The 27,720-nt window shown below is 37.7% G+C and overlaps 2 protein-coding genes across 3 annotated transcripts in view; one reads left to right on the top strand and one right to left on the bottom strand.

The window, feature by feature from the left end:
* Tollo (Toll-like receptor Tollo) overlaps positions 1-4,954 on the top strand; it is a 36,168-nt gene extending 31,214 nt beyond the window's left edge. Inside the window, exon 2 of the mRNA XM_083123841.1 lies at positions 49-4,954. Coding sequence (XP_082979967.1) covers positions 617-4,210 — 3,594 coding nt within the window. The 5' untranslated portion in view covers positions 49-616 and the 3' untranslated portion in view covers positions 4,211-4,954. The remainder of the gene's footprint in view (positions 1-48) is intronic.
* Su(var)3-3 (lysine-specific histone demethylase Su(var)3-3) overlaps positions 1-27,720 on the bottom strand; it is a 786,450-nt gene that overhangs the window by 253,100 nt on the left and 505,630 nt on the right. The gene's annotated exons all lie outside the window — the stretch shown is intronic.

The following is a 27,720-nucleotide window of genomic DNA, read 5'->3' as shown; positions in this document are numbered from 1 at the left end:
GACCGGCGCAACCATATTACCACACTCTCGTTTTCTTCTTTCTTCTAGGAACGCTGGAAACAAAACAACGAAGCCAACGTCAAGTCCCGTGACCTTTCTTCGTTCTTGGACTGGATGAGTAGCGCCAAGCAGACGAACCATAGCGACGAAAGCGACACCTGGCCGCCAACCTCAGAACCAGTCTCCAACCAGAGAAACCGGCCCAAGGGGGTGACGTGAAATTGCCCTGCTTGTTAAAGAAACGCCGGCAAGGCCAGAACTAGTCTACGGACAAGTACCGGGAGATTCACACGCCCGCCGTTGTTCTCCACGCCGCCATGCTGACACTGTGAGTAGGAGGAGCTCTCCTCTCGCCAGCCGCAACAAACAATAAAACGCCAGCAGAGTGAAAGTGGAAGGACACCGTGCAGCATGGAGTTGTGATCGCGTTGTATCGTGTTTTTTTTTTCGCGCGTGTGGTTCGGTGAACCGAGGCTATGATAATCGTGGCCGCTGCAACGTCCGTGTGTGCAAAGCCTCCCGGTTTAGGATGTCGTGAAGGACAAAGGAGACGGCATGGAATGACGCAGCCGGACGCCTCCGGACCGCTCGTCGCAGCGATGTCATCATCATCATCATGCAACTGAGCCACATTGCATTCACGGTGCTGGGCGCCATCTTCGGCGTCTTCTCGGCGTCGCTCAGCAAGGCGCTCCGCTACCAGGCCCCGGACGAGTGCAAGTGGATAGTGTTGGACGCCCAGACGGAGGAGGTGGCGCTGCTGTGCCGCCTTCGCACCATCAACAGCGAGCTGGAGAATACGAATTTCAGTGTGATACAGCCTCAGCACACGGTGAATTTACGGATCGAGTGTAGTGACGCGCTGTTTTTCCAGAGTTCCCTCAGCACCGACAGCTTCCAGTCTTTGGTCGAACTCAAGGACCTCGCCATCGAGTACTGCAAAATCGGGAACCTGACCGCGGGGACGTTCCACGGTCTTCGGGACCTTCGGAACCTCACGGTGAAAACCCACAACACGGACTGGTCGTCGATGACGCTCGAAATTGCCGGCGGTGCGTTCCACGAACTGGCCTTGCTCGAAAGGCTCGACCTCGCCGAGAATAACATATGGGTGCTCCCGGACAAAGTGTTTTGTGCTCTGCATAACCTGAAAGTGTTGAACTTGACTCTGAACCGCCTCCGCGACGTGTCGAATTCTGGCTTCGGGTCGTCGCCGGAGCGCTGCGGTGCGAACCTCTTGTTCCTCCACCTGGCCAACAACAGCCTGGACTCCGTGGCCCCGGGCGCTTTCTCGGGACTCTCGCGGCTCCAAGAGCTGCAACTGCAGGGAAATTCCATTTCCTTCCTGGCGGACCGTGCCTTGGAGGGTCTCAAATCGCTCGTGAAACTCAATCTTGCCAGTAACAAACTAGTCAGCATCCCCCCGGAGCTTTTCGCCGACACCCTCAACATAAAAGAGGCGCACTTGCAAAACAACTCCATCAACGTCCTTGCCCCTGGACTCTTTAACGAGCTCAACCAGCTCCAAATTCTCGACCTTTCGCAGAACGAACTTTCCACCGAGTGGGTCAATGCCGCCACTTTCACCGGTCTCATCCGGCTCGTAATTCTTGACATTTCGCACAACCACATCGCTAGGCTTGAGCCTTCCGTCTTCCGGGACCTCAATAGCCTGCAAATCCTTAGGCTCGAACACAACAATATCGAAAACATTCCAGAGAACACCTTCGCTTCCTTGTATAATCTGCACACCCTCATTCTTTCACACAATAAGCTTAGGATGATCGACGGTGCGACATTCAATGGCCTCTACGTCCTCAGTCTTTTATCTCTCGACAACAACGAAATAGACAGAATACACCCGAACGCTTTCAAAAACTGTTCCAGTCTCCAAGATTTGCATGTTAATGGAAACAAGCTTTTTCAAGTGCCCGCAGCACTGAAAGACCTTGAGCTTCTGAAAACGCTGGACCTGGGGGAAAATCACATTATGACGGTCGCGGACGCAAGCTTCAGCAGCATGAAGCATCTTTACGGCCTCCGGTTAACCGACAACAACATCGGAAACATCACAAAGGGCACGTTCGATCGCATGGAGTCGCTGAAAATTCTCAACCTTTCGAAAAACAAAATTCCACGCATCGAACCCGGGACCTTCGACGAGAACACCAACTTGCAGGCTATTCGCCTGGATGGCAACTTTCTCACCGACATCGGAGGGCTGTTCGCCAGGTTGCCAAGTTTAATCTGGTTGAATATATCGGACAATCGGCTCGAGTGGTTCGACTACGCGATGATACCGACCGGACTGAAATGGCTGGACATTCACAGCAACCAAATAACGGAGATCGGCAATTACTTTGAAATCGAAAGTCAGCTTCATCTCAGTACGTTCGATATCAGTCACAATAAACTCACCGAGATCAGTGGAAGCGTGATTCCGGATAGTGTCGAAATTTTGTTTCTAAACGACAATCGCATCACCAAGGTGCAGCAGTATACCTTTTTCAAGAAGCCCAACCTGACGCGCGTCGACCTGAACGGTAACCTGATCAGCAGCCTTTTACAAAACGCTCTGCGGATTTCTTCAGTGGCCAACACGCGAAATTTGCCAGAATTATACATCGCGGGCAACCCCTACATGTGCGACTGTACCATGGAGTGGCTCAAGCACATCAACGAGCCTAACACGCTAAGGAACCAACCACGTGTCAGCGACCTGGACCATATTTATTGCCGGCTACCGTACAATCACGGTCGCGTGTTTATGCCCCTGATGGAAGCCACGACGAACCAGTTTCTCTGCGATTACAACTTTCACTGCTTTGCCCTCTGCCACTGCTGCGACTTCGATGCCTGCGACTGCAAGATGCTGTGTCCGACCAACTGCACGTGCTACCACGATCAACCTTGGAATGCAAATGTTGTCGACTGTACAAAGACTGGCTACACGACCCTTCCGGATCAGATTCCCATGGACGCGACCGAGCTGTACCTGGATGGAAATACGATACGTATAGTCGGGAGCCACTCGTTCATCGGACGGAAGAAACTGTATAAGTTATTCCTAAACAACTCCAACATCGAGATAATCCACAATCGAACATTCAATGGACTGAAAGCTCTTCAGATTCTCCATTTGGAAAACAACAAAATTAGCGAACTCAAGGGTTACGAATTCGAAGGTCTCGATGCGATTCGGGAGCTGTACCTTCAAAACAACCAAATCACTTCCATCCACAATGCAACCTTCACCACTCTGAAAACGCTGAGGATCCTGCATCTAAACAACAATCTCCTGGTGGAATTCTCCGTGTGGCAGTTCGCTCTGAATCCATCTCTCCACGACCTGGCCCTCGCCGACAACCCATGGTCCTGCGAATGCGAATTCGTCGACGACTTCCGAAGCTGGCTTCAGGACGACTCCGAGAAATTGAAGGACGCCGAAAATCTGCACTGCGTTTACAACGAGACGTACGAGGAAGGCCCCTACTTCATCAATTACAATTCCTCCACTTGCAACAACTTTACTTCCAAGACGATCATCCAAGAAAAGATTCTTCAGGACTATCTTCCCTTGCTTATCGGCACCTTGTCGGTGTTCCTCTTTGTCATCATTCTCATGCTGCTAGTGTTCGTTTACAGGCAAGAGATGAGAGTTTGGTTCCACTCGCGGTACGGGGTTCGAATCTTCTACAAATCGGACTTCGACGGCGACAAGGACAAGCTCTTTGACGCGTTCATTAGTTACAGTTCCAAAGACGAGACTTTCGTGGCGGAGGAGCTTGCGCCGAAGCTCGAACACGGGACCCCGCCGTACAAGCTGTGCCTTCACTACAGGGACTTTCCGGTGGGGGCGTACATAGCGGATACCATCGTGCACGCGGTGGAATCCAGCAAGAGGACAATAATGGTGCTCTCTGAAAATTTCATAAAATCGGAATGGTGCAGGTTCGAGTTCAAATCCGCCCACCACCAAGTGCTGAAGGACAGGAGACGGCGTCTCATTGTGATCCTACTGGGTGACGTTCCGCACAAAGACTTGGACCCCGACATCCGTTTGTACTTAAAAACAAACACATATTTGCAGTGGGGTGACAAATACTTCTGGCAAAAACTTCGCTTTGCGCTGCCGGATGTACCCAACAACCAACGGACCCAACACAACAATGCAAACGTGTCCCCAAGAGCAGTTGCTATACATATTTAAAAAGTGTGTTGTTTGTGTTTTGTGTTTGAAGTCAAAATGAAAAGGACTGAAATATTTAAATGTGTACAAAGATGAGTAAATAATTGTGATATTAGTGCAGAATACAGAAGTGATTTTTATATTGTGTACATAAAAGTGCAGTGCCTTACAACTGTGTGAAATAATTATTTTTGTAAATAGTGCGAGTGTACGAGTGAAACAGAAAATTCTGCCATATGCCTACAACAGGCTGGAAATTTGTGATTGCAAATAACGATTTTTACACAGAATTTTCTCCATTGTGAATATATATAAATACACAAAAAGTGTTCAGAAGAAAATTATTATTGGATTAAACAGGTTGGTACTACATAGCAAATAAATGCGTGTGATATAAAAGTGTGTACAAGCTGAATTATTTATTGTGCTGACATTATTATCGTGAAATAGAAAACATTTGTGATGGTGCTACATTGGCTTTCACTGCATGCAGAATTTTGTTTTTTAAAAAATTTATAACAGCTTCAAAATTATATTTTTGTTTCTCAGATACAGCTTTCTAACATGATTAGCCAGCCATGTGAATATATTTCAGTATATAACTGCAAAATATCCAACTGTTACTTATTGCGAGCTTATAAAAAAATAATCATCGCAATTCAGCACGGTATTTTTTGGTAGTACTACAGTGACCACATTCTCTGAGTCAAATATTTTGTACATTGCAGTGACCAGCTGGGGTTTTACAGACAATAAATATCCCCATGAATATTTAAATGCAAGGCTTATAGTTCTTCCAGTAACCTACAGAATTGAGCATAATTGCTATGTATATTTTTAATACTATTGACAGTTTTCTTTAATAATTCAAAATCCGACTGTATATCTTGTCATGGAAACATGTAATTCATGGCGTAGTAGATTAATTCTGTTATTTACCGAGTAGCATAATAAAATATACAGCCTCCGATTTTCAGAATATTAAGTAAAACCGCTTCTGATACACTGAACAAATAAATAAATAAATAATTGCACACGAAATTCAGTTTTGGATCAAAACAGGAGGATATTGAATTGTTAAAGCAAAATGAGTGTTCCTTCTTGAAAAATCTGAAGAAACATTTTTTTTTCTGAATGACAAGATCAAACAATAATTATATAGCTGTCTTGTAGGAATTGTTTACTGGGTTGCCTTCAGTTCCTTGCGCCGGGACAAAGGGGGGAGGGGAGGTTTAGAATTAAATTCGCTCTTTTATTAGGGCTATTTCACTTCGTGTATTCTATTGCGAGGCTAAACGTGATGATGTTACTGGATGGATGATGACAATTAATTGTATGAGAAGACCAATACTCACAAATGTTATTGCTTGTAAATACTGGACCCTTGCTTTTGTTTTCTACTAATGCAAAACTTCCCGCCCCGATTAGCTTCAGGGAAAATATTTAACCTTGATGAACACATCAAACAATATCAATTAAAAAGGAAAAGCAATAAAAATTAACAGTCCGATATTTCAATTGTTCTAAATTAATTGGCAAAACAAGTAAAACTGATTTATTACCTCACTAGCCAATAAATGTAGTAATTAGTAATCAACTTTAAAAAAATGAGTGAAAAATATTACTCGACTAGGAATCGAACACAAGAACTATGGCTTGCCAGAAGCAGGAGTTCAATTGAAAGTTAAGGAATATTTTTCACTCATTTTTTTTTTTTTAATATTTCTGAAGCAATTAGATTTTCAAATGCTGTTGAATGTAAAGACTTTATGTACATGTGTCTGCTAGGTGATTAATATTGGTGTCCTTTTACTCGAACACTATAATACCCCCCCCCCCCTTTTCCTCTTTGCATATTGTGATAGATACTCAAGCGAACATGACTGATAAATATTTTGCAAAACTTCCTCAGTGTGTGTATTTATAGTCGCACACACACACAGGTTTTCAATATTAACATAGCCATTTTCATTTTTACATACAGCTATTGTTATATTGTTCGTAAGTACGCGTATTTATATTCTATGATGGCAAGCACACTTAATATCAACGTCACGTAACGACAAATGTTTCATTAATTTTGCGTACTTTACATCTCTTGCTCCCCCCACTTAAAAAAAAAGCATTAATGATAAGAATGCTTTGTAATTATTCAAGTTGCAGATAAATTTTAAAAAATACCGGTATTGTGTCTTATCAGGGACCAAAAATTAATTCTCAAGTCAGAACACCTGCTTTCAGAAATTTGTTGAAAACAAGAAAATCCAAGTAAAAACAACAAATCATATCTTATATAAATCAATGAAGCTTTACAGGGTATCATACTATTTTGCCTCCATTCTTAGCTGAAAAAAATTAATAAACTGTGCTAACTGAAATGAAAAGTACGTACCTTGTTTATAAAGGAATTAATTTTCTCTCCTTTATTTTAATCGAGGGGCAAATATAGCATTCAGTAAATAAATTCATTCAGTTCTAAGCATATTACCAAGCACGAGTACTCCTTTCTTATGAAAAACGATTAATAAAAGTGTTTCCTTTAGATATGTTTAAAAATGTTAACATTTCTATTGCAAATGCTGCTGTAATAAGCTATTTCCAATAATATAATCTCATAAACTAATAAATAACAACAACATCATGCGGAAATCATCATGGGAAACTTAATATAAACAGGACTACTGTGCAAGACGAATATATTTTTTGGGTCTTAACACCTATTGGAAGTTCTAAATTGTAAATACAAATTACAAAACTGCAAAATTAAAAAATAATTTCCAAGGATAATTAACTAAAAACTAAGCGAACTGTATAGGGACAGTGCATAAATATTGGGGATATGAAGGGCGAGACAATACAATGATGCCATAAGTATTTATTATGGATTCGCTTAATTTTAAACGTCAAGGGGGCGATCATTATCTATCCCCTTGCTACTTTATGATTAATGTTTATTTTACATGTTTCGATGAGCGATTGCTATTTACCTATATTATTAGGCGATGTATTGTTAGTTTTAGTATAATTCAAGTCGCCAGAGCATTGTTAGCCCACGTACCCTAGTAGAAAAAGAGAGATTGGGGCTATTCTCTCTTCAACACTCTGTGCTTTAATATTCTTTTTAGGTAAACAAAAGCAATAATTTTAGAACTGTCAGAAATACAACATAATAGTTGCAAGCAAAAAAATAAATATTGCAGGAAACAAGTAAATATAAAGTAGGGGCTATTAGAATTGTATTTTGTAGTTTCCATATTTTAAGTTCCTTATCTCCCACTTTTGGCTAGTCACTACGACGACAATGGATGATGATTACATGAAAACGATATGGAAACACTCATTCACAAAGGAACACCCATGCCAGGACTTGAACCTGGAATCTCGGTGGTGAGATCATGAGTCGATAACTCGATACGCCTTGCCACCGAGGAGGCGGTTAAAAAATATGAAACTGCTTCTCATAGTAACATCATTAACAAAGTACCTGCTACAGTGTTCCCAACAGTATACATCATATTATTTATATATTACATTTTTTTTTACTATAGCCACAAATATTTTTTTTACAATTTTCAATATCTTACGAAAAAAAACACTTCTTTCAAACAATTAGCATTATATTTATACGTACGCCTAAGGTTATTTTTCTTTTCGAGAGGACCTGTCTAGATGAAAACCCCAAGAAACGTTTTATATTACATACAATATCCTACTGTAGTGCATATTAAAATAACATTTTTGGAAAGCTACTGCCAACTGCAATGTTATCGCACTAAAAATATTAACATATAAAATTAATGATATGCCATAGCTGTTTGCGAAACGTTGGTATAAACATCGTGCCCAAATGCCTGTACTCCTTTCTCGTAATATTATTTTAATTAAAAAACCATGTTGGAGGAATATAATTAATTTTTAATTGGGTATTGTTTCTCATGATTACATTCAAGATATTTGATGCTTTTTCTGTTAGATTGTTACAGGCATCGTGAACTGAATCACTGAGTCTGATGAACGGGGGTACACAGCGCAATAATGTGTGTCTCGGTTAAAAAAAAATACATTCGTATAATTCTTAAAATATTTACCAAACTGTAAATATTAATAAGGTACCTTGAACGGCAAGAAATGTATTTGGAATTTTACATATATACTAACTATAACAAAATTATATTTTAAGTTTTATTTAATGTTCAGTGTAAATCTAAAGTTATGTAATAGCACTATGAACATAATTTTATACGTAGTCTTGCATGAACCCATCACAGCACCGTGAACTTGACTGACGCAGATTGCTGGCACCTTATTATTCGTTATCATGACCCAACGTTAAAAGTTAGTTTCAATCTCTCGCATGCACATCCATTGTATCGCCACTCTCGCACGCGAGGTGGCTGCCGGCGACCAGCGAGCACCTCCTGCCCGAACCGCACCGGCAGCCCAGGTACGTGGAAAAGGCAGGCAACAAAAACCGCTCCTCCAGCCGTCCCAATGACCCACGGCTATGTGGCCGACGCGAAGGCTCCGGCATCTCGAGGCAAACTTGCTCGAGCCGATTGCGGTTTAATGAAGGGTGCTCGCTTCCGACGTGATTCCCCTGCCGTGCAATTGGATGTCTGGCCGACGACCAAAGGTTTCCTACGCTCCTTCTCTCCCGACAAGTCTTACGTTTGAATGTTTTGAGTTCCGAAAATACGGCAGGGTGTCTAGTACATAGTAAAAACAAAATTCCCTGATCAAGTCATTAGCTCAATTCGCGTGTGAAGGAGGACACTACATTTTAGCTAAACATCACACTTAGAATGAGGCACGTATCTAGAAATATATTTCGAGGCGTCTGAACTAAGTGTCTCTAACTAATAATAATAATAATGTTTAAATTATAATATTAAATTAATTAAACATTCAAATTAATATATTTTCATTTCATTAATAGATACAAACACGTTACAAGGATCACTATATAACAGCATGTTTTCATTATCTAGCTTACGTATAGTTAAGGTCGTCAAGATTTGTAAAAGAAAACTACCCTGGCAAGGAAATTAATATCAAATAGATAAAGAATGGAATATTTATTGAATATAAAAAAAAGGATGTTAGATCCAGTTGACGAAAAGTGAAGTCCCTGGTAATAATTTATGCATATTATTATAATAATGATAAATCTTGCATACATCTTCTTTGGTACCGTCATTCCAAGTCATATGATGGCAAAGTAATCCTTGCCTTCCAATAAGTTCGGCGGAAATAAATAACCCTCCATTAAGCAAGCATCTTTTCATTATTTTGGATATTTTATAATTTTAAATATTTTAGTCTTTCGGGGTGGGGTCCGGACCCCCCCCCCCCTTAAATACATTATTACTTAGAATCCCACCTAACCAAGTTCAAAGTAATAATAATCAGAAGGAAAACTGAACAGAAATTATTGTAGCATCAGGTGTTAGCTTTTACGTAATAGTTGCCACTATTGAGTAATGGTAAACAAAGAATTCCTTTGTATAAAAAATCATAATTATAGCATGTATGATTACAGTAAAATTTTGTAATATATGTCTTATTTTTAATATCAACCGAATACAACCGTGAAAAAAGTTCAAAACATGATCCCATTTCCTAGAATATTTAATGTACAATTTCTACTATTTTTACAAACTGAGTCTAGTTTGTCCGCAACAAAATTTAAAATTTCTTGCTTGTCCTCTTTTCTTAGTAGACTACTATAAAATCGTTGATTTTTCTAGAAACATAGTAATTTCCCTGACATTTCAATAACTTTTCCAGAAAAAGTAAAATCACCCTGTTTAAGCAATAGAAATTTGAAAATATATATATATAATTCCTGATTTTTTGGGAAAAATTCAACCAGTGCCTGCTCTACTCAAAACTTATATAAACAACATAAATATACATGAAAACAGTACTACGATAGAAATGCAAGCGTTGATTTACATTTCCTAAATGTGCCAAAAGCTTACAAAAAATAAGAAAATTTCTCAATCGCTCAGGGACGTCGTTCGGGGAAAGGGGGAGACACTGGTCGCTCAAGTTTCCATGTGGCCCTTCCAAAATTTAATATTAAAAAAGACAACTTCAAATTATTTATTTAGAAAACTTTGCTTGTAGATCACAATCGGTTTAATCTTTTCCACTTTATTGAATTTTTTATTTCTTCTTCTTTATTCTAGATTCACAAAAATAGCAAACGTGCATTGTTTATCTAAAGATTGACCCGTGACTCCTAGCTGTTTATGTTATACCTTGTTGAAATACCCTCTTGTTGTTCATATACTAAGTACAAATGTAATTTAGATTCCTCTTTGGAAACTTCATGTGGCTATATTAATACAACCTAATATAGCACACAAACTATGCGTATTATTATGCAATGAATATTATTTACATATAGAAGACGCACACATGTATGTATATATTCAACTTGACTATCTGCGTGTGGAGTGGACTTTACAAACTAATGTATCAAACCCCCGCCCCCCCCGCCCCAACACATTTGCCCAGAGATACTTCTGCAATCGATCAAATCAACAGTATTCCTCTCCTCATGCGAAGCTTCTTCATAAATTGTTTTTTTTTTTTCATTAAATTTTCACGAAAGCAGACTTTAGTAAAATGCCTTTGCAAAGCTGCTGTATGCAGCACAAAAGGTAACTTCTATAGTGTACACTAATAACAGACGCTACAAAAGGGAAACTGCAATAGGCATCAACTTTGAATACTGTGAAAAATGAATAAAAAAAACAAAAAAAAACCAAAATCGTTCACAAAAACCTATAAACGTTAACGATCATTATGTTCATAGTACAGCCACAAGAGAAGGTCCTCTCAATTTCGAGAGATGTCGCTGGGCATGTTTTCCCGACGTCGTGTTAAGAATGGTCCGAAATTGTCGAATCTGAAAACAGTGCTCCAATATTTTGTTTGGAAAATCTCAGGGGGTGTTGCAGAAAATAAGCATTAACATCCACATATGGCTATATTTGGTACAGTACAAGTGTGCTAGATGTATTTTAAAATGTACTTATGTACCGAAAAGCTACATATCTGTACACGGGTACAAATTAGTCACAACCACGTTATATATTAAGCATGGACCGAAATAAGGATCAGTAGTTTGGTTTGAGTATGAGTTGCTGTTTTAAGTGCACTTTATGCACAGTAAGGCTAATCGGGACTGGACCTACAGTTTAAAGTGGGATCCGAACCACTTGTGCCTCCACCGGGTATCGAACCCGGGACCCCTTGATTACAAGGCAATATAAGAACAGTAGTATCGTTTAGTCTCGTGTTACAAGCACCTGACTCACTCCTATGATTGCCTCAAGTTTACAATAATGATCTCTATCCATGGTGGATTTCTAACATCCTATCTCTTACGGAACATTGTAGTCATTGCAAATAGTACCGCATCATCTAATCATTATGTGTCGGGTCTCCAACCTTCACACTGGTTTAACGCTACTCGTATTTGCGGCACTAAATTAGAATGTCTAAATCCTTTTGAACACGAAATACACTGCTGAAATTCTAAATTTCACGTTTTTCTAGCGTGTAGAGAAATTTTATGTCTAGGGGTGGAAACTTGACCCTCTCTTGGTCGATATGTTATCTGTATTTCTTAGGAATATACATTAGAGAAAAACATCTTCTTCGCACAAGCCTACGTTACAGTTTACTGCACCTATACTTTTATCAAGCACCCAAAAGTTGTTCAAAATGTATAATTCCAGCTAATATGTAGGCTCCTCTGTAATCGAAAGAAATTCTGTTACTGATGTGGCACACTGTGTTGTGTTTAGCCCAGTATCAACCAATAAGAAATTTTGAATGAAGGGGCCATAAAATCCGCCGAGATATCCTGTCTGTGATATTTCGTGACAATTTCTGTTCCTCTTCAAATTTCCGGAGAAAACAAACTCTATATATTGTGGGAGTATTGTCATGACTGCAGATGTCTCGTATACAAAATTCGTGATTTAATATGACATTAATATTCAGACTTTGCATACATACGTATTAATGAAATCGAGAAGATTTTGTTCGTAAATGCATATTGAAATATTGATGTTGACATTGCCCGAACAGCATTATACTACTCCATTCATACAAAACCTTTTTTCTACCATTTCCTTCAAAAGAAAATACGATGTCTTGCTCGGAAATACTTATCGCTTTCGTCTAACACCTGTCATCCGGTCATGTATTTAGATAAAAACATGTAAGTGAAGAAGAAAAAGATAACGGCTGTGTTAAAAACAAGGCTAGAAACTTATTTTTCAAATGACAAAAGCGATGAAAGACAAATTGACGTCATCTGTAGTTTAGTACTGCACGGTTTATTGTTGTATCTTAGTGACCTAAGCTGCATCTCGAGACTACTTAGTGGATTTTAAGAAAAAGGGAAGTACGGCAGGGAGAAGAATAAAGGCAAAAGGACCAAAAAGTGTACAACTCAATTCTAGACGGAAAATGCTACGATATTTGATTTCTAGTAAAGCTGGGGTAATTTTTCGATTCATGTCATGGGTGGAAAGCAGTATGTACGAGCTGCGTCTCCTTGAGAATCATTCTAGTTTCGAGTACATTTATCCCTGTACAAAAAAAAAAAAAAAAAAAAATCATTGAACTTGCCTTATATTGCATTTGCAGCCGAGGGCTTTCTTGTACCTCATTTTTCATAAAAATCATGCCATTGGCATTCAGTTCTTCCCCAAAATAATTAACATAATGTGTGTAAAATACTGAGAATGATAGGCCTCGATCAAGTACACAGAAAAAATGCAGCTCAATCGTACACTGGCGTACATGAACGTATAGATGTTTACAATAATTGCAATTTTTTGCTACAAAAATAGCGTACCATTATTCAAGAGTAAGGTTGCGTTTAGAAATGTATTCCTAAGAGGTCGAACAGATGACATTTCAATAATAAAAAGCATTATTTTCATTGATAGTATAATCAGTGCTCGAACAAGGGGAAACGTGTAGGGACGATATCCCTCCCCCCCCCCCGGTAGGATAATTGGCCGAAGCATCCCTTCACTTGATTGATTATCTCCATGTTGAATCATACAAGAATCCCCCACCTAGCCCCAAACTCGATCAAGAACCTCCCCTCCACCTATTAATTTCCATTTAGAGAACTGAATATTATTACAATTAGAGAGATTTGAAAAATGCAACGAAATATCTAAATTACATTTACTTTCAATTTTACAGTACAATGCTATTGTAGTTCAATGAATGTTATTATCCAACGAATTTTTAGTGATTTAAACGTAATCCATTGTGAATAACACAAATAATAACGTAGCTATTCTTATCGGGACTTAGCATACGGTTTAAAGTGAGGCCCAAACCACTGTGCATTGTTCCTCCGTCCAATATTGTACGATGGTTCGTTGGAGCTAGATACAAACTCTCGAGCAACTTAATCCTGAGCATTGAAAATTACACCTTTTGTTGACACCCCGTCGCATAATGCATTCAAAACCGTTAGACTATTAACAATTAAACAATTGTCAGAGTACACATTAATCATAGGCCTACAAAACGGATTTGTCTAGCATAAAATTGTTTCGTTGTTGAATTCTATTTCTCTGAGGTAAAAACAAAGCTTACAACAGACATTAATTTAAAGCGTTCATTACAAATGCATCCAAAAGGCAAAAAGTGAGAAGCTAAAAAACTAGGTTTAAAAATGTTAAAAAAATAAATATCTTAAATGGTTGTTTGGAAAAACGTTCAAAATTATTCGCTGAATTTCTATTTGATGCTAAACCCACTTATTAGGTTGACCACATTACGCAAATCACAAAACTTTGCGAACATCAACAAATTTTAGTGGGTTGCCTTAGGTGACTGGTCAACGTGCAACGTCGGTGACTAACCATTGCAAATCTGTGTAAAATAGATGTACTAGTGTGAAAGACTAGTGACAAAGTAGTACACTGCTATTTACATTCTTCCTTGTACGAGATCGCATACTAGTACATTGAAAATAAAATTATTTTTGAATCCCAATTATTTGGAACGATTTTGTGAATTCATGATCAACTTCTAACTGGACCTTCAAAGCAACGAATACTGTTACCTAATACTGTATTCTTCGCAAGTTATGCATTGATTCCTTACATGATGAGAGTAGTGAATTAAGATGATCTAACAGTGCGCCCACAAATCTTAAAACTTCGCGTAACATGTGTATTTTTATACGAGACCTCTCCCATAAACAGCGAAACAGAGAAAGCGGCAAATTTTATTTTATTTGAATAGTACAAAAATTGCTCTATTGGGATTCCAAGTAAATCATTAACAATTTTACACTGGAATGTATAACTCCTAAAACGTACCTCATTTTCAAAACAGTCTATTTGGTTTGGTAGATTATTGTATTGTTTTGGTAGTATGTGGAACCGCAAACACTGGATGAGACATAATCATGACTTCTGACAAGCGACAAGTCAAGATTTTAATTGTTCAAACGAGGAGAAAATGGCAATTTTAATTGCAGTTCATCACACAATTAGTTTTACGATACACATGACGCGTAGAGACATATTTTTGTTTCGACAGTAAAATTTGAAAATTACGCTTTTCTAATTTCTCTTTGTAATTTGAAGTTTGTTTATTACTTCACTTCATATCCTATGTATGCCAGACCGAATAATTTGTATTAAAGTTCCCAAATATAAGGATAAATATTTTTTTTATAATTTTCTTTTACTCAGCAACAAAATATTAATAATAATTTCAACCATTTATTTTTTAATACGGTTTGTTCATCTGACGTTCAAAACAGGGTTTCTTTTTAGCTTTATTGCTCACACTTTTAATAATTACAAAACGTCTCCACGAAGAACTCGAGTTGTTTGTGAAACTGGGTATCCAAAAATTCGAAGTCGCAGTCCACGTGCGTGGTCAGCATTTAGCTTCGGCGACTTCTCGTCCCAAATCTGGTAAAGGTCACCTGGAGCGTATCGATAAAAAAAATCCCCTCCATCTGTACCTTACGCAAGACCAATTGATAGTGTTCATTGACACTGGTTGTGGCAGGCTGGGGGAGAATTCAAACCGTAATTAGCTACTCCACCACAGACCAATTTCGACTGCCAGTTTCTAGTTAGCATTCCCACCAACCAATACGCACGGCGGAACGTGAAATTAGCTTTTCTCCATTTCCTCCACCGACCTACTTTTACGAGATATCGAACTGCGAAGTCATATTTCCATGCAAGCGATCCGAGCTAATATGATTTTTTAAAATGTCTCGATATAAAAGTTACCAGATATAATTAGAACTATTTCTTAGCCTATAAAAGCATTGCTCAAAAGCGTTAATGTTAGACAATTTAACTACAGTTGCCAATGATAAAATGCAAAACAAGAGACGATATAAAAACAAAACTGTTTACGAATCAATGTAACTGTTCCTTTTCATTTTGCAAGTTGAACTTTCTAAAATGCCTACACAAAAGGAAATAAATATGAAACTATGCTCTATACACGTTCAAACATTATGGAGTAAAAATTAATGATTAACTCCTTGGAGAAAATATCAAAAGAGTATCCAATATTTTTACGTACAAAATGTTCTTTGGCACTAACTTGCCTACACTATTTACGAAAGAAAACTACATAGCTAATTCTTGTTTCGATATAAAATACAGCGAAACGCAAATTCGTTAACCTGCTTCATTCTGAATAATTTTAAAGAAGAATCATAGCAAGATAAATATATAATAAGGAACTACTAACGTTAAAGTAAACATTTAATTGTATTTACTTTACGAGAAAGAGAAAAAAATCAGATTTGGTATCTACCCGAAGAGCTCGAAATTTTCCCTTTAAAAAATGCCGAAAACGATGTAGCAAAATTGTGAAGACATATTAGAGACTCAAATGGACTTTTCTTATCTCTTTACATGCCATTAATTTAGGCGTGTGTGATTTTGGAGGCGGGTGAGTCGGGAAGGGGGGGAGGGTTGCATCGATCGATTTCTAATGACGTCCCTGCTATATATTTTTCATAAGAATCTCGATATATGAATCATATATAATATTGAATATTATGATTCAAGAGTATTTAGGACCGAAACGAACGTTTCGAAATTATGTGTGTGTATTTTCGTTTAGCTTTGTAGTCATAAAATATTTATCATATGTTTCCTTCAACATGCAATGCTTAATACTGACGTTTTAATTAAGGTGTAAATGGAAGGAACGTATTGCTGCACCCGCGAAACTAAAATAATAATAAGTTCTTGAATATGGTGACAAAATTAATAACGATGGGTACTCTTCGGACGGGAATAAAAACTTTGAAGAGTGGTGCCAATCACGTCACCATCGGTATGGTCAAGATCGAAAACATGTGCGCCCACCCTACTTCCACCATGTGCTCTCATGGCATGGTGCAAAGCACAAGGGGTGGCTTTACCTTTACATACACACAGAGAGAATCGGTGAATCCAGGACACCTAGTAGTTTCTATATGTAGATGCAAATAGGAAATTTCCTCGAATCGAGCCCCATCGCCGCTGTTTTCAGGGTTTAGAGATCGGTGCCTGCTACTAATTTTTGCAAGTAGCTCCAGAATCCTCCGGGAATCAAACCCGGGTCACATTGCTCCAAAGGCGAGATCGCTACGCGGGAGAGCCACTTAGCAATAAAATGATCACTGGTTAGGTAAATGTACCCCAGTGTATGTGCACACATGCCATGAAGGCATATGGGGTGATGTGGAGGTAGAGCTCCACATATTCTTGATCTCAGCCATAGTTGGGATGAGTGCTCAGCATCACGCCCGGCTATCCGTTAACCCCCAGGTACCCATTTACGAGGCTGGGCGGGCCTCAGAGCCGCGCAGAAACAGGGAAATGACTAGAAAAATACCGGATTCGAATCCGGGTCTTCCGCATGGTACCCAGATGCTATACCAACTGAGCTACTACGGCTCACTGATTAGGACTTAGAAAATGTAGGGAGAGGGGTGTTAGGACGTAAAAATCTGCAAGTCAAAATTTTATCCAATTATCTTCCATTGAAATTAAATTAATATTAAATTGAAATATTAATAATTTCTTTCTCAGTTCTACTGACAAATAGAACGAGAAATTCTCATCATCCTTGTACAATTAGCAATATACGCACTTTTACGTCACAAATATCACTTTATGTATAATTGTTGCTACCGTGTCATATTTCGTGTTAATGCGAGGTTCGAATATGCCAGAAGCGAATGTTAAGTGCAGAAACGAAGGTAATATAAAAGCTAACAGCATCCTGTCTCTCATGTGCAAACTAGCCCAAAGCAGAAGTCATTTGTAAGTACGCACAAATGAGCAGCGCAATTAGACGATGTTGTTTTGGAGTGTTTAGAACTCAGGCGATAAGTAAATATAGGTTCCCGGTCAATCGATGAAAAAAGTAGGTACGAACAAGGACCGTTAACATTCTTTCCGAAGATTAGGACTCTCCAAGTAATTTTGAAGCAGAAGTGTGCAATGGTGTACGCGATTTTCTTGAAGTAACCGCGAAACCTGATTGAAGGATAAGAGTTCTACCGTATTTCACCGCAAAATCGTCGCAGATATTATGCGATTTTTTCTTGCAAAAAAAAAGTGAGGTGCGACCATTATGTGCCGGTATTACCGGTACCTAAAAATAATTTATTACTAAACTTTCTTTGATGCAAGATTAGGATGCACGGAATACGTACTTGTGAAGATACATTGAAATTGAATAGTCCGAATCGACGGTCACCATTCTTCATTACAGTTTAGCGTCCTTTTTCCCGGTCTGAATAAAAGTTACAACATATTTCTGCATTATAGCTGAAACATTAAATTTGAGAAAATTTCACTATTTGTTAGATTAGATCTCTACGAAACAGGAAAAGTCCACTCTCAAAGCGAAAGAAATTACACCACGATCTTCATATGTAGTTTAAATAACTCTGTGGAAAAGCGATTGTCTCCCCAACACTTATTCGACATGGGACACACACATACATACAGAGAGACGCTTCTACAGCAATAAGTTTTGCGTTAGTCTTCAACGAAGCCTTCACCTTCCAGAAATATACTTTACCTAACTCAGAGCAGCTAATTTTTAACTGCCACTAGATTTGATGAAACGATAGCGTAGTTGGGAGATGCTAGATGCTGAACCACCAACTCTTTCTAGCTGCGGCACGGTGTCAAAAGAATTTTACATCCATGCCAAGGCGGACTTGCATGCGTAAAAACTTTGCAACCACTTTGCAATCACATTAAAGAAAAAGTGAAGAATCATTAAAAATTTCCAAACAATCTAGAACTTTTGAACGGCTGGAAGATTTGGTTTATATTACTTCGTTTTTCTGACACTTTTGGCTAATCGCGAAGATGGGAATGAGTGATGATAGGATGAAATCGTTGAAGGAACACTCACAAAGAACACCCATGCCAAAGCTGGGATTCGAACCCGGGAACCCTGGCGTCGTAGCGGGATGTGCTAACCACTCCACCACGGAGACCAGCGGCGGGAAGACAAATGCTAAATCCTATAAAGTTGCGTGTGTCCTACGCTACATTGAAAAGTTTATTACATAATCATTAAACACACTTTTGCTCTTCACGAAAAGGTACCATTCTTTACGTATTTCATCCAACATTGTCTTACATCTACAAGTAACTTCAAACACAGACCTGAAGTTCCTTTCACCACTATACACCGGGCAAATTGTGGTGTCAAATAATGCGAAGGCTTTCAAATGCTCAGAAGGGGCGTAATTTAACCCCCCTCCTCATGTTTCAGAGCCGAATTGTGGTTGGGCAATACCGACGTTGGTGTCCTAACTACAAATCTGCCGTAATTAGATGTAGTGGTACACAAGTTACGACGACTTTCAAGTTGAAAAATTAGTAGCTGAAAAAAGTCAACCAACACTCGATTTGACTGGCACAATTACTATTTTTACCTTTATATACCTTATCTAACAACAGTATGAAGTCTTTACCGAGTTATTCAAACCGACTAACGAACATATTCCACTGTAATCCTTTTGTTTCTCCAATATGACGCTCTCAAATACATTTATACAAACCTAACTACCCGTGACTATCACCACCACAGTTTCATGGTTTTATTATTTATTTCATGGTGGGTTAACCACTTGTGCAGTCCAAAGGCAGCGGAACATCAGTATAATAATACTGTCAAGTGCAGATTAATTGACATGATAATGGAAACAGTTCTACTGGGGCTAGAGGCTGATTGTTTATACATATCCTAACTAACTAACTAACTAACTCTCTAGCCTTCTTAAACCCGAAGGTTCATGGCTGCAGCAACACAGGCCTTCCATCTGTCCCTATCTTGAGCAAGATCCATATACTCTTTTCCATCCCTTCCGATTTCCTTTAGGTCCATCTCAACGTTGTCCCTCCATCTTCGTCTTGGCCTTCCTACAGGTCTCTTACCATCAGGTTTCCCAACAAGAATCCTGTAAACTCCTCTTTCCTCTCCCATTCGTGCCACATGGCCTGCCCACCTAAGTCTTCTTGATTTAATTATTCTAATATTATACATATCCTGGGGCCTACAATACGACCCACTCACAATATGAACCAAGAACTAAACTGAAATATACTGGATGTGAATGAACGAATATATACACGGCAATTAAATAGTATCGTATCACTTAACGCTAGTAAGTATCTGATGCAAGAATTCTCAAAGTATGGCTTCTACAGTGACCCATAAAGTGACTTCAGACAAAAATTTTATAGCTTTCTCATTTGCAAATAGAAAAAGACTCATGACTTGGGCTCGGAAGTTGAGGAAAAATCCTTTTCTTTCCTAGTGTCCGAAGACGAGGCCCAACATAATATATGTTTATTTTGGGTCATTGTAGGCCAGAAAAAGGTGGATTTTATTTGTCCTTTTTTGCCTTTTTCGGCGTTTTTTGGCTTATTGTTACTTTTTTAGCATTTTTTAAGGTCTTAACGTCTTTTTTTTGCAACTTCACCTTCTTTCGACTACGTTTTTACTGCCCTTTCTCAATTCGAATCATCATCAGTTCATTACCACTTAAACATCCTTGCTGTAGTAAAGAAATAAAAAGAATGAAAGAAAGACATATATATATATAAAAAAAAATCCCTGAAACGAGAGAAAAACATTTTTGGACTGAAAGAAGATGCATTTCATCCATATAGTTTTTTCGCACTGTGTGTTCCATACCACCAGAATTTTTCATTTTTATTCATTAAATATGTAATTAAAACTGAAGTTATTTATTAATTTGGATCACATTTATAGGTTCTTTTCTTGGTATGTTTAGGTATTTTTATAGGTCTTTTCTTGGCAATTTATAGGTCTTTAACTTCCGAGCCCTACTCATGACACATGTCAAAGAACTTGAATAATTCAACGCAACGGGATATTTGGTGGTTAAAACCTTTTATTTGCAGATACCTAAAACGTTGAGTGTTCGAATCCTTCCTACTTTTCCAGTTAAAGTGACCAATGTTCAAGAAGACGACCCCCACCCCCCACCCTCTCTCTCTCTATCTTTGCACTTGAGCTGAAGTGTAAGATTTATTTTCCATTGTATAATTACGGAAGAAGCAGATTCGACAAACGAAACGGTTGTGAAGAAACAGGCGTTTGAAGAAACAAAGAATTAATAAAAAAAATACAACACAGAACTCACTAAGCAAAAAAAAATGCAAAATAAAAATAACTGAAAAAACACGGACTATTATTATGACGAGCATAGTTATTAAGGCCCCGAAAAAAGAAAACTTCCATGAAACTCTATAGCATCACTGAACACCGATAACAAACTAATCTCTCATTTCGGTCAAGAGGTATGGCAATATTTTAGAATTCTTTAAACTATTCAACATAGACAAAAACAAAGCATTTACGATTTTAATAAAAAATTTTAATGCCACTAAGAGAATAAGAATTTCAAATGCTAAACCCCCGCACCAATTCGTGTTTCTCCTGTCAAGGCACACCTACACTGAATAACAATGGATTAATCCCTTTCTTTAAATTATGTGAAATTTCACTTGTATTTCAATTGCAGTGACAAGTCTTGCGTGGCATGCCACTCGAATGTTAAGAAACAATTGTAGCGTGTCAAGTTACTCCGCTGTGATATGTTTAAATTTTTAAAGTCCCTTTTACTAGTGGTGTAACGTGTCACGTTAAGCACCCAGAAATAAAGGAAACAAATACGGAACATGAGACATTTCCTCCCAAAGTTCATTCGGTTCTTTGAAAACTCTGTCTTGATGGTAAAGAAATTAATGCAAAACGAGTTAGATTCACAAGGAAAGCTAAAGATTGCCAATCAAAAGGTTCTAACCCACCTAATATCCTATGCGATTAGTGAGGTAATCTGACACTGACGCTAATATTAATAAAAAAATACTATGATCCGCTGAGAAATTTTACAACTTGGAAAATCACAACTTCCGGTAGTTATCAATTTCCAGCACCAGTGATTTTCAGTTGTATGACGTTTCAAATGGCATATATGATGAGTTCAAGATGTTGAGATATCTCACCATGGTGTTCGAAATGAAAAAAAAATGCTGAAAGGTGGGAGAGTCTTTCTCGTTCACGTTTAGGGATTAAAAACTGAAACAAGGAGTCACAAAATAATTATTATTCTTATTTCTATTGACCCATGATCATGAAGATAAAAGCCTCAATTAAACGAAGTAATAAAATATAGGCTTAACGGAATCAGTAAATAAGGAGGTAATATGAAAAAAAATACGATCATTCATAATATATTTGTGCAACTGTGGCAACTTATTTTTGAAACTATCTTCGTATAGAAATGAACAATTTTATGTACATCTTTCATGTAATTTTCTTAATTATTTTTGTGTCTGGTATTCAGGCTTCGCAGATACCTAGCTAACATATACGCTCCAGAAGTCTCTTCCTTTTTTTAAATTCCTGAAAGCTTTCAGCTGTGTACCGAAAGTTACACTGGACAGTCCCAAGAACGTTTAGTTTCCAAATGGTGTAACATTAGTACTACGCATTATTTGTAATTTCCCTTTCTTCACTCACTCCTATATGCTTTTATGGAAATATATGTTCCCTCGACTTAACACAAACTCTGTCTTTTCTAATTTTGACTCATGTGGTTTCGCCATTCAGGTAGGGTGCTTGGGTTAAGAGGAGTTAGTGTGCAAATTTATTGAGTAATAATATCTTATTCCCAGCCTACAATACTCACACGAAGTTAGCATTCATTCAAATTAAATGGCGATGAGAAAGTTGCTCAATGCACTCACTATATCATCTCCCCAACGATATTAGAATATGACAATAGTGTGGTATATCTCTACAATATTGCCAATTTTCTATCGTTTGCTCTGATGATATTCTCAATAGGAAATATTTCTTGCTTCATGAACAGTTTTGAGTTTCCGTTTTTTAAAAGACAACATTCTACTTAAGATGTAACCCTCACATGTGCGTTAGGAATGGGGAAGCAAGAGGATAGGCTCCCCCCCATGGAAAATGAATATCAATCTAAACTTTTATACTTATCACATTATATTTTAGTTGTCACGGTAATTTGAGTTAATGTAGTAAGGGACTGATAATTACAAGTGAAACTGGTACACATATCGTCGCAGGAAAATGGAAACTTTAAACTGAGGCATTGATTTTTGAGGGAACAGCAGCCGGCTCGGCAGCCGACTTTCGATCTCGCCACAGAAGTTTCTTTGCGAGTGTTTCTTCAATAAATTAATCGAATCACTCATCATCATCGTCGTGATTAGCCGAAACAGGCAGAAAAGTAACGCTAAGTACGCGAATTAAGGGAGGCAGCCTGTTTTAAAGGGGGGAATGCACCTTTACGTCTATCCTGAAAAATGAAAAAAAACCTGTGTACGTCTATGAAACCAGCGAGGAACAAATACCAAACATTACCAGTACAATTCAGCATAATATGTTCTGTGACGGGGTGTGCAATTTAGAATTTGTTCATCATCATCGTAAGGGGAGTAAGCGGTGACCCTGCGTGTGTACACCCAAATGTCAAGCTCTCTACACTCTGTACTGCATTTTGCAGACTAGCAAGGCTCTGGCGCCTGGCTTCACGTCTATTACAATCCTCTGTGGGGTCTCATGTTGTGTCGTCCTTATAGGCTTGTGATTGTCCTTTCATCAATCATCTATCTCATTAGCCAAAAATGGCTAATCCCTACCACTAGGCTTTCTCTGTTCCACAGGCTGCCCCAGTTCTACGTATAATAAACTGCCCGCAAATATTCACGTTTTCTCCCCGGAATCTGTAGATCTTTTGATTGTTTATATCGTTTGTTTATATCGTCATGTTTATGTTTACTTTCTTATTTATTTATTTCTTTTACCTAAAATCATCTTGACTTATTTTTGTTTATCTATTACAGTTTCAGTGTAAAATGGCTATTACAAATGCTGTATCTGAAACTTGGAATAAATAAATTAAAAAAAGCGAAGTAAAATAAACTAAATCAATCAAAGCAATATACAAATTCTATCAAAGGTATGTCGGTACAGCAGGACAGAACGTAGTAAACAAAATGCCGATGTTAGCAAGGTAGACAGGGAAATGGAAATTTAGACGAAACCATTATACTGTGAAATGTACAGTCAACAACTCGATAACCGAATTGCTTCCCCCAACAATATGCAAGTGGGAAAACTCATGCATATCGTTCGGAAACGACGTCTGATTACAACATTACCAGTTCAGACTAAGGAAATCAAAATTATCCAAACCAATTACGTCCTAACTATTAGAACAATTTCCAATTACAAATAGCCACGCTACTGATCAGAAATGTTCGTTCCCTAAGGCAGAAAAGGCTAAATAATGCATAACTGAGTAGCAACGGACTAGTTAATTTAAAAGCTTATTAAATGTGTATGCTGGAGGTAAATCCAAGCCCAATGGAATGGTCCAAGCAAATTATTTGGCCACAGAAGCAAATGGTTTAGAACCGAGAGATGATATTAAAAGGTCAAACGATAATAGAGTATCAGGCAAAATGGAAAGAATCAAATATTTTCGTTCATAAAAATATTAAACATTACCACAATGTAACATTTATGTAGCATTTTACTAGAAATACCTGACATGCTTCTAAGCCCACGACTACGCATTTGCATGTAAGCTATATACACGATGGAAAAAATATATATGAATTCTTTATTAGCACTTAATGGACAACATAAAAATGCATGTTTCTCCCTCAAAAACAAACATGATACACTTATTCAATTTTGTTATCCGCCATGTTGCTCATAGTATGTTTACATGAAAAAGTCAAATTAGGTGTCTGTACCGAAGTAAATTATACAAGATGTACTACATTTCTTTGTGTAATATTGTAATGTTTTTCCCTCCAGCACACACATTTAATACTGAACTGCTTTCACAATTCTGATGAAACTTTCTATGTAAACAAAATTCAGCCATGTTAAATGAAAACATATAGCCAAGCCACACAAATATATTTCATGCTTACAAAAGTATCTAAAAAGTTAAGGTTGAAAATTATATTTTTGATTGCGCAATGTTCAGTATTGATGTTTTCCAAATTCAAAATTATACATTACTCTGCAAAAAACAGACAGATGAAGCAAATAAGATTACACAACACGTTTTTAATATTTGGAAAATAAATATGACAACTTATCTTGTAAAATAATAAAAATATAAACAATCTAAAATTCAGTATCATTTTTTCGCCAAGTAATAAAAATAAAACACGCACATTGTCGTTGCATAAAACATGGTAAAATATGCTTGCTTACCACTTAGTAAGATTCTTGTGCATTCAAACAAGAAACCGAGAACATAACTGCCACAAATACTCGTAATTATATTGCAATAGACAACTGATTCCAAATGATAAAAGAATAAAGGAACATTAGTCTTACCTTTGGTACGTATTTTATATGTATGCAGTTCCGTGTATTCGCCCGCAACAAGTTACGAAGAACTCGCAAACAAACTACAGAAATAGGTATAGAATAGCATATCAACAGTTCTATAAGCTATGGCATCTTCATTACTAATGCATTACTATTTCTTTTATTGATAAAGGTAAAGTGCTCCTATGTCCTTAGCACCACGCCATGAAGGAGGCGTATAGGGGGTGTGGGGGTAACGTATTTTTTTTTTATTGATAATTACTTTATATATAGAGCCGTTTTTGCAAAATGAAAAAGGAACATTCAAGCCAAGGCCAGGGTTCGATCCCGGAATCTTCAGTCGAGAGATCGTTAGCCGGCTACTTATAAAGAGATCAGTCATCGAAACGACTAATATTTACACAAATAATACGAAATTTGCAGTTAACATCCATGCAAATGATAATAATCAAACGGACGCTGAAGAAAGAGTTCAAATTTTTACATTAGCCCTACAGTACTATAAATTTTCAATTAACAAAGCTTGATCTGGTAAATCAGTTGGGCAACGAAGTTATACCCAAATATAACAATTTTTATAAAACAAAGTCTTGTAAATAACGCAACGCACACATAAAAAAAATATAAAACTTGTATTTTCTCTCCATGAACAATCGTGCAGGTTAGAGCTTACAATCTTATAAAGACGGAATTGATGTCTGTCGAAAGCGCATTTTCTCACATCGGCTGCAACAAAAGGAGTGGATCCAGTTCACGTTCTAAGTTGGTTCGGAAACGTGACAAAGAGAGAGAGAGAGTCCCATTGTGCCGGTCGACTAAGCACGACGATGCAGCCAGAGAGCGATATTTGTGCATACAAACCATAGTTGCCAACTGCAGCGAAAAATATCTAAATCTAGTGGGTTTATAATGCCGGCTGGCGATGAAATTCGTGAAAAAGCTATAGGTTACGTACGGAGGGAGATATAAAGTGTCGTTCTAAACCTAAGACTCCTATATAAATTTCAACACATATTTTCTTTGTAAACATGAAGAAAAAATGCTATACTAAGAATACACAATCGACTAAATTATCGGTTAGTCGAAAGAAATCGCGGCTTAATTAATTAATTAATGGCTTATTTTTTTTAGATTTATTTTTACTATTAGTGTGTGCTTGTTTGAAAAAAGTGAAACTGGATAGGAAAAATGGAGGAAATACATGGTCACCATATTTTAATATTTTGTTTTTTTCTTGAAAGTTGAAACTAACTACGCAGACAAAATTTATCTATCTTAACTCAAATTTAACCAAATGCCAAATATGTTCACGCCTGTAACATATTGATGGAAACTGGCTTCACATACGATTTCTCGACTTAAAACTTGAAAAACAAAACTCCTGGAAAATCTGCAATCAATTTTGAATTTTGAAAGTGAAGTAGCATTTCTAAAATGAAATTTTTACCATTTCCACATTGAAATATGGTTTAGCGACTTCGGAGTTTCAATTGTTGCAACATTGATCCACGCCAACCAGCCATTCAGCCTTTGGACATACGCGTTCGGTTTTGTCAAATCGACGGTTACCAATATTTTTTTTCTTCTTCCCTGCGAAATGGAACCAAGGAATTTTGTCCGCTCAATGGAAAAGATCAAAGGTTTCTTGCAAAAACAATTCGTGCTGGAGTTACCTACCTTTCAAGTGTCTTCCGCATAAATTACGATAGCTAATTTCAATAGTTTTGATAGACAATGAAGGTACCTCAGCGATTATCAACTACGTATAACACATATATACAAATAATTTTAACAGAAAATCTTATATACTGGATATATAAACATGTACGCTGCATTGTTCTGTACGTTTTCCTTTTTGTTAAACAACAAACTAACAGTGGTACATAATCGATTAGGCACTAAAAACTATTTAGATGTATGTTTCCAACATGCGCTCTGAAACAGCATTTATATTGTTCAACTGTTTTATCAGATAACAATACATAATCAAGTTAGATGTACATTTACTACATTTGTCGATTACTTGTAGGATCAAACGGACAGTACTGAATTAATTTTATATTTACTGCAGTCAGCCGAAAACTGCCACTGTTATGGGATCATTAAAAGACCCCAAAATCACTATAATTTATATTCCTCTTTGGCAGACAAGCCAGGTAATGGTAAAAACCAAGTTGCAATGTACGATGTATAACATTGTTTTCCAGAATATCAGAGTGGTTTTTCAAAAGTCGCTAACTGCGGAATGACTGTACAATCCACTTGTTCTTGACTGTGCTATACAACATACCAGTATTGACAAGTATTTATGTATCTCAGCAAGGTGGTATTTGAAGGGAGAAAAGGGTGAACTTCCCTATCTGTTTACTATTTTTTTACTCTTGGAGAAAACTATGTGTACAACTTACATCGGAATACGAGAGGAAAGAAAAAAATAATCAATTTTTCAATGGACACGAGTGCAATACAGGGCAGAGTCACATTTATTTATTTACTTCGGCTTTGTATACATGGCGAAGATAAGGCTATAATGCGTTTTCTTCCAATTAGCCATATACTTCGAC

Source organism: Lepisma saccharinum, chromosome 6 (assembly GCF_977018435.1).
Source record: "Lepisma saccharinum chromosome 6, izLepSacc3.1, whole genome shotgun sequence".
NCBI classification, from domain to species: Eukaryota; Metazoa; Arthropoda; class Insecta; order Zygentoma; family Lepismatidae; genus Lepisma; species Lepisma saccharinum.
This window is presented reverse-complemented; position numbering and strand designations above follow the sequence as displayed.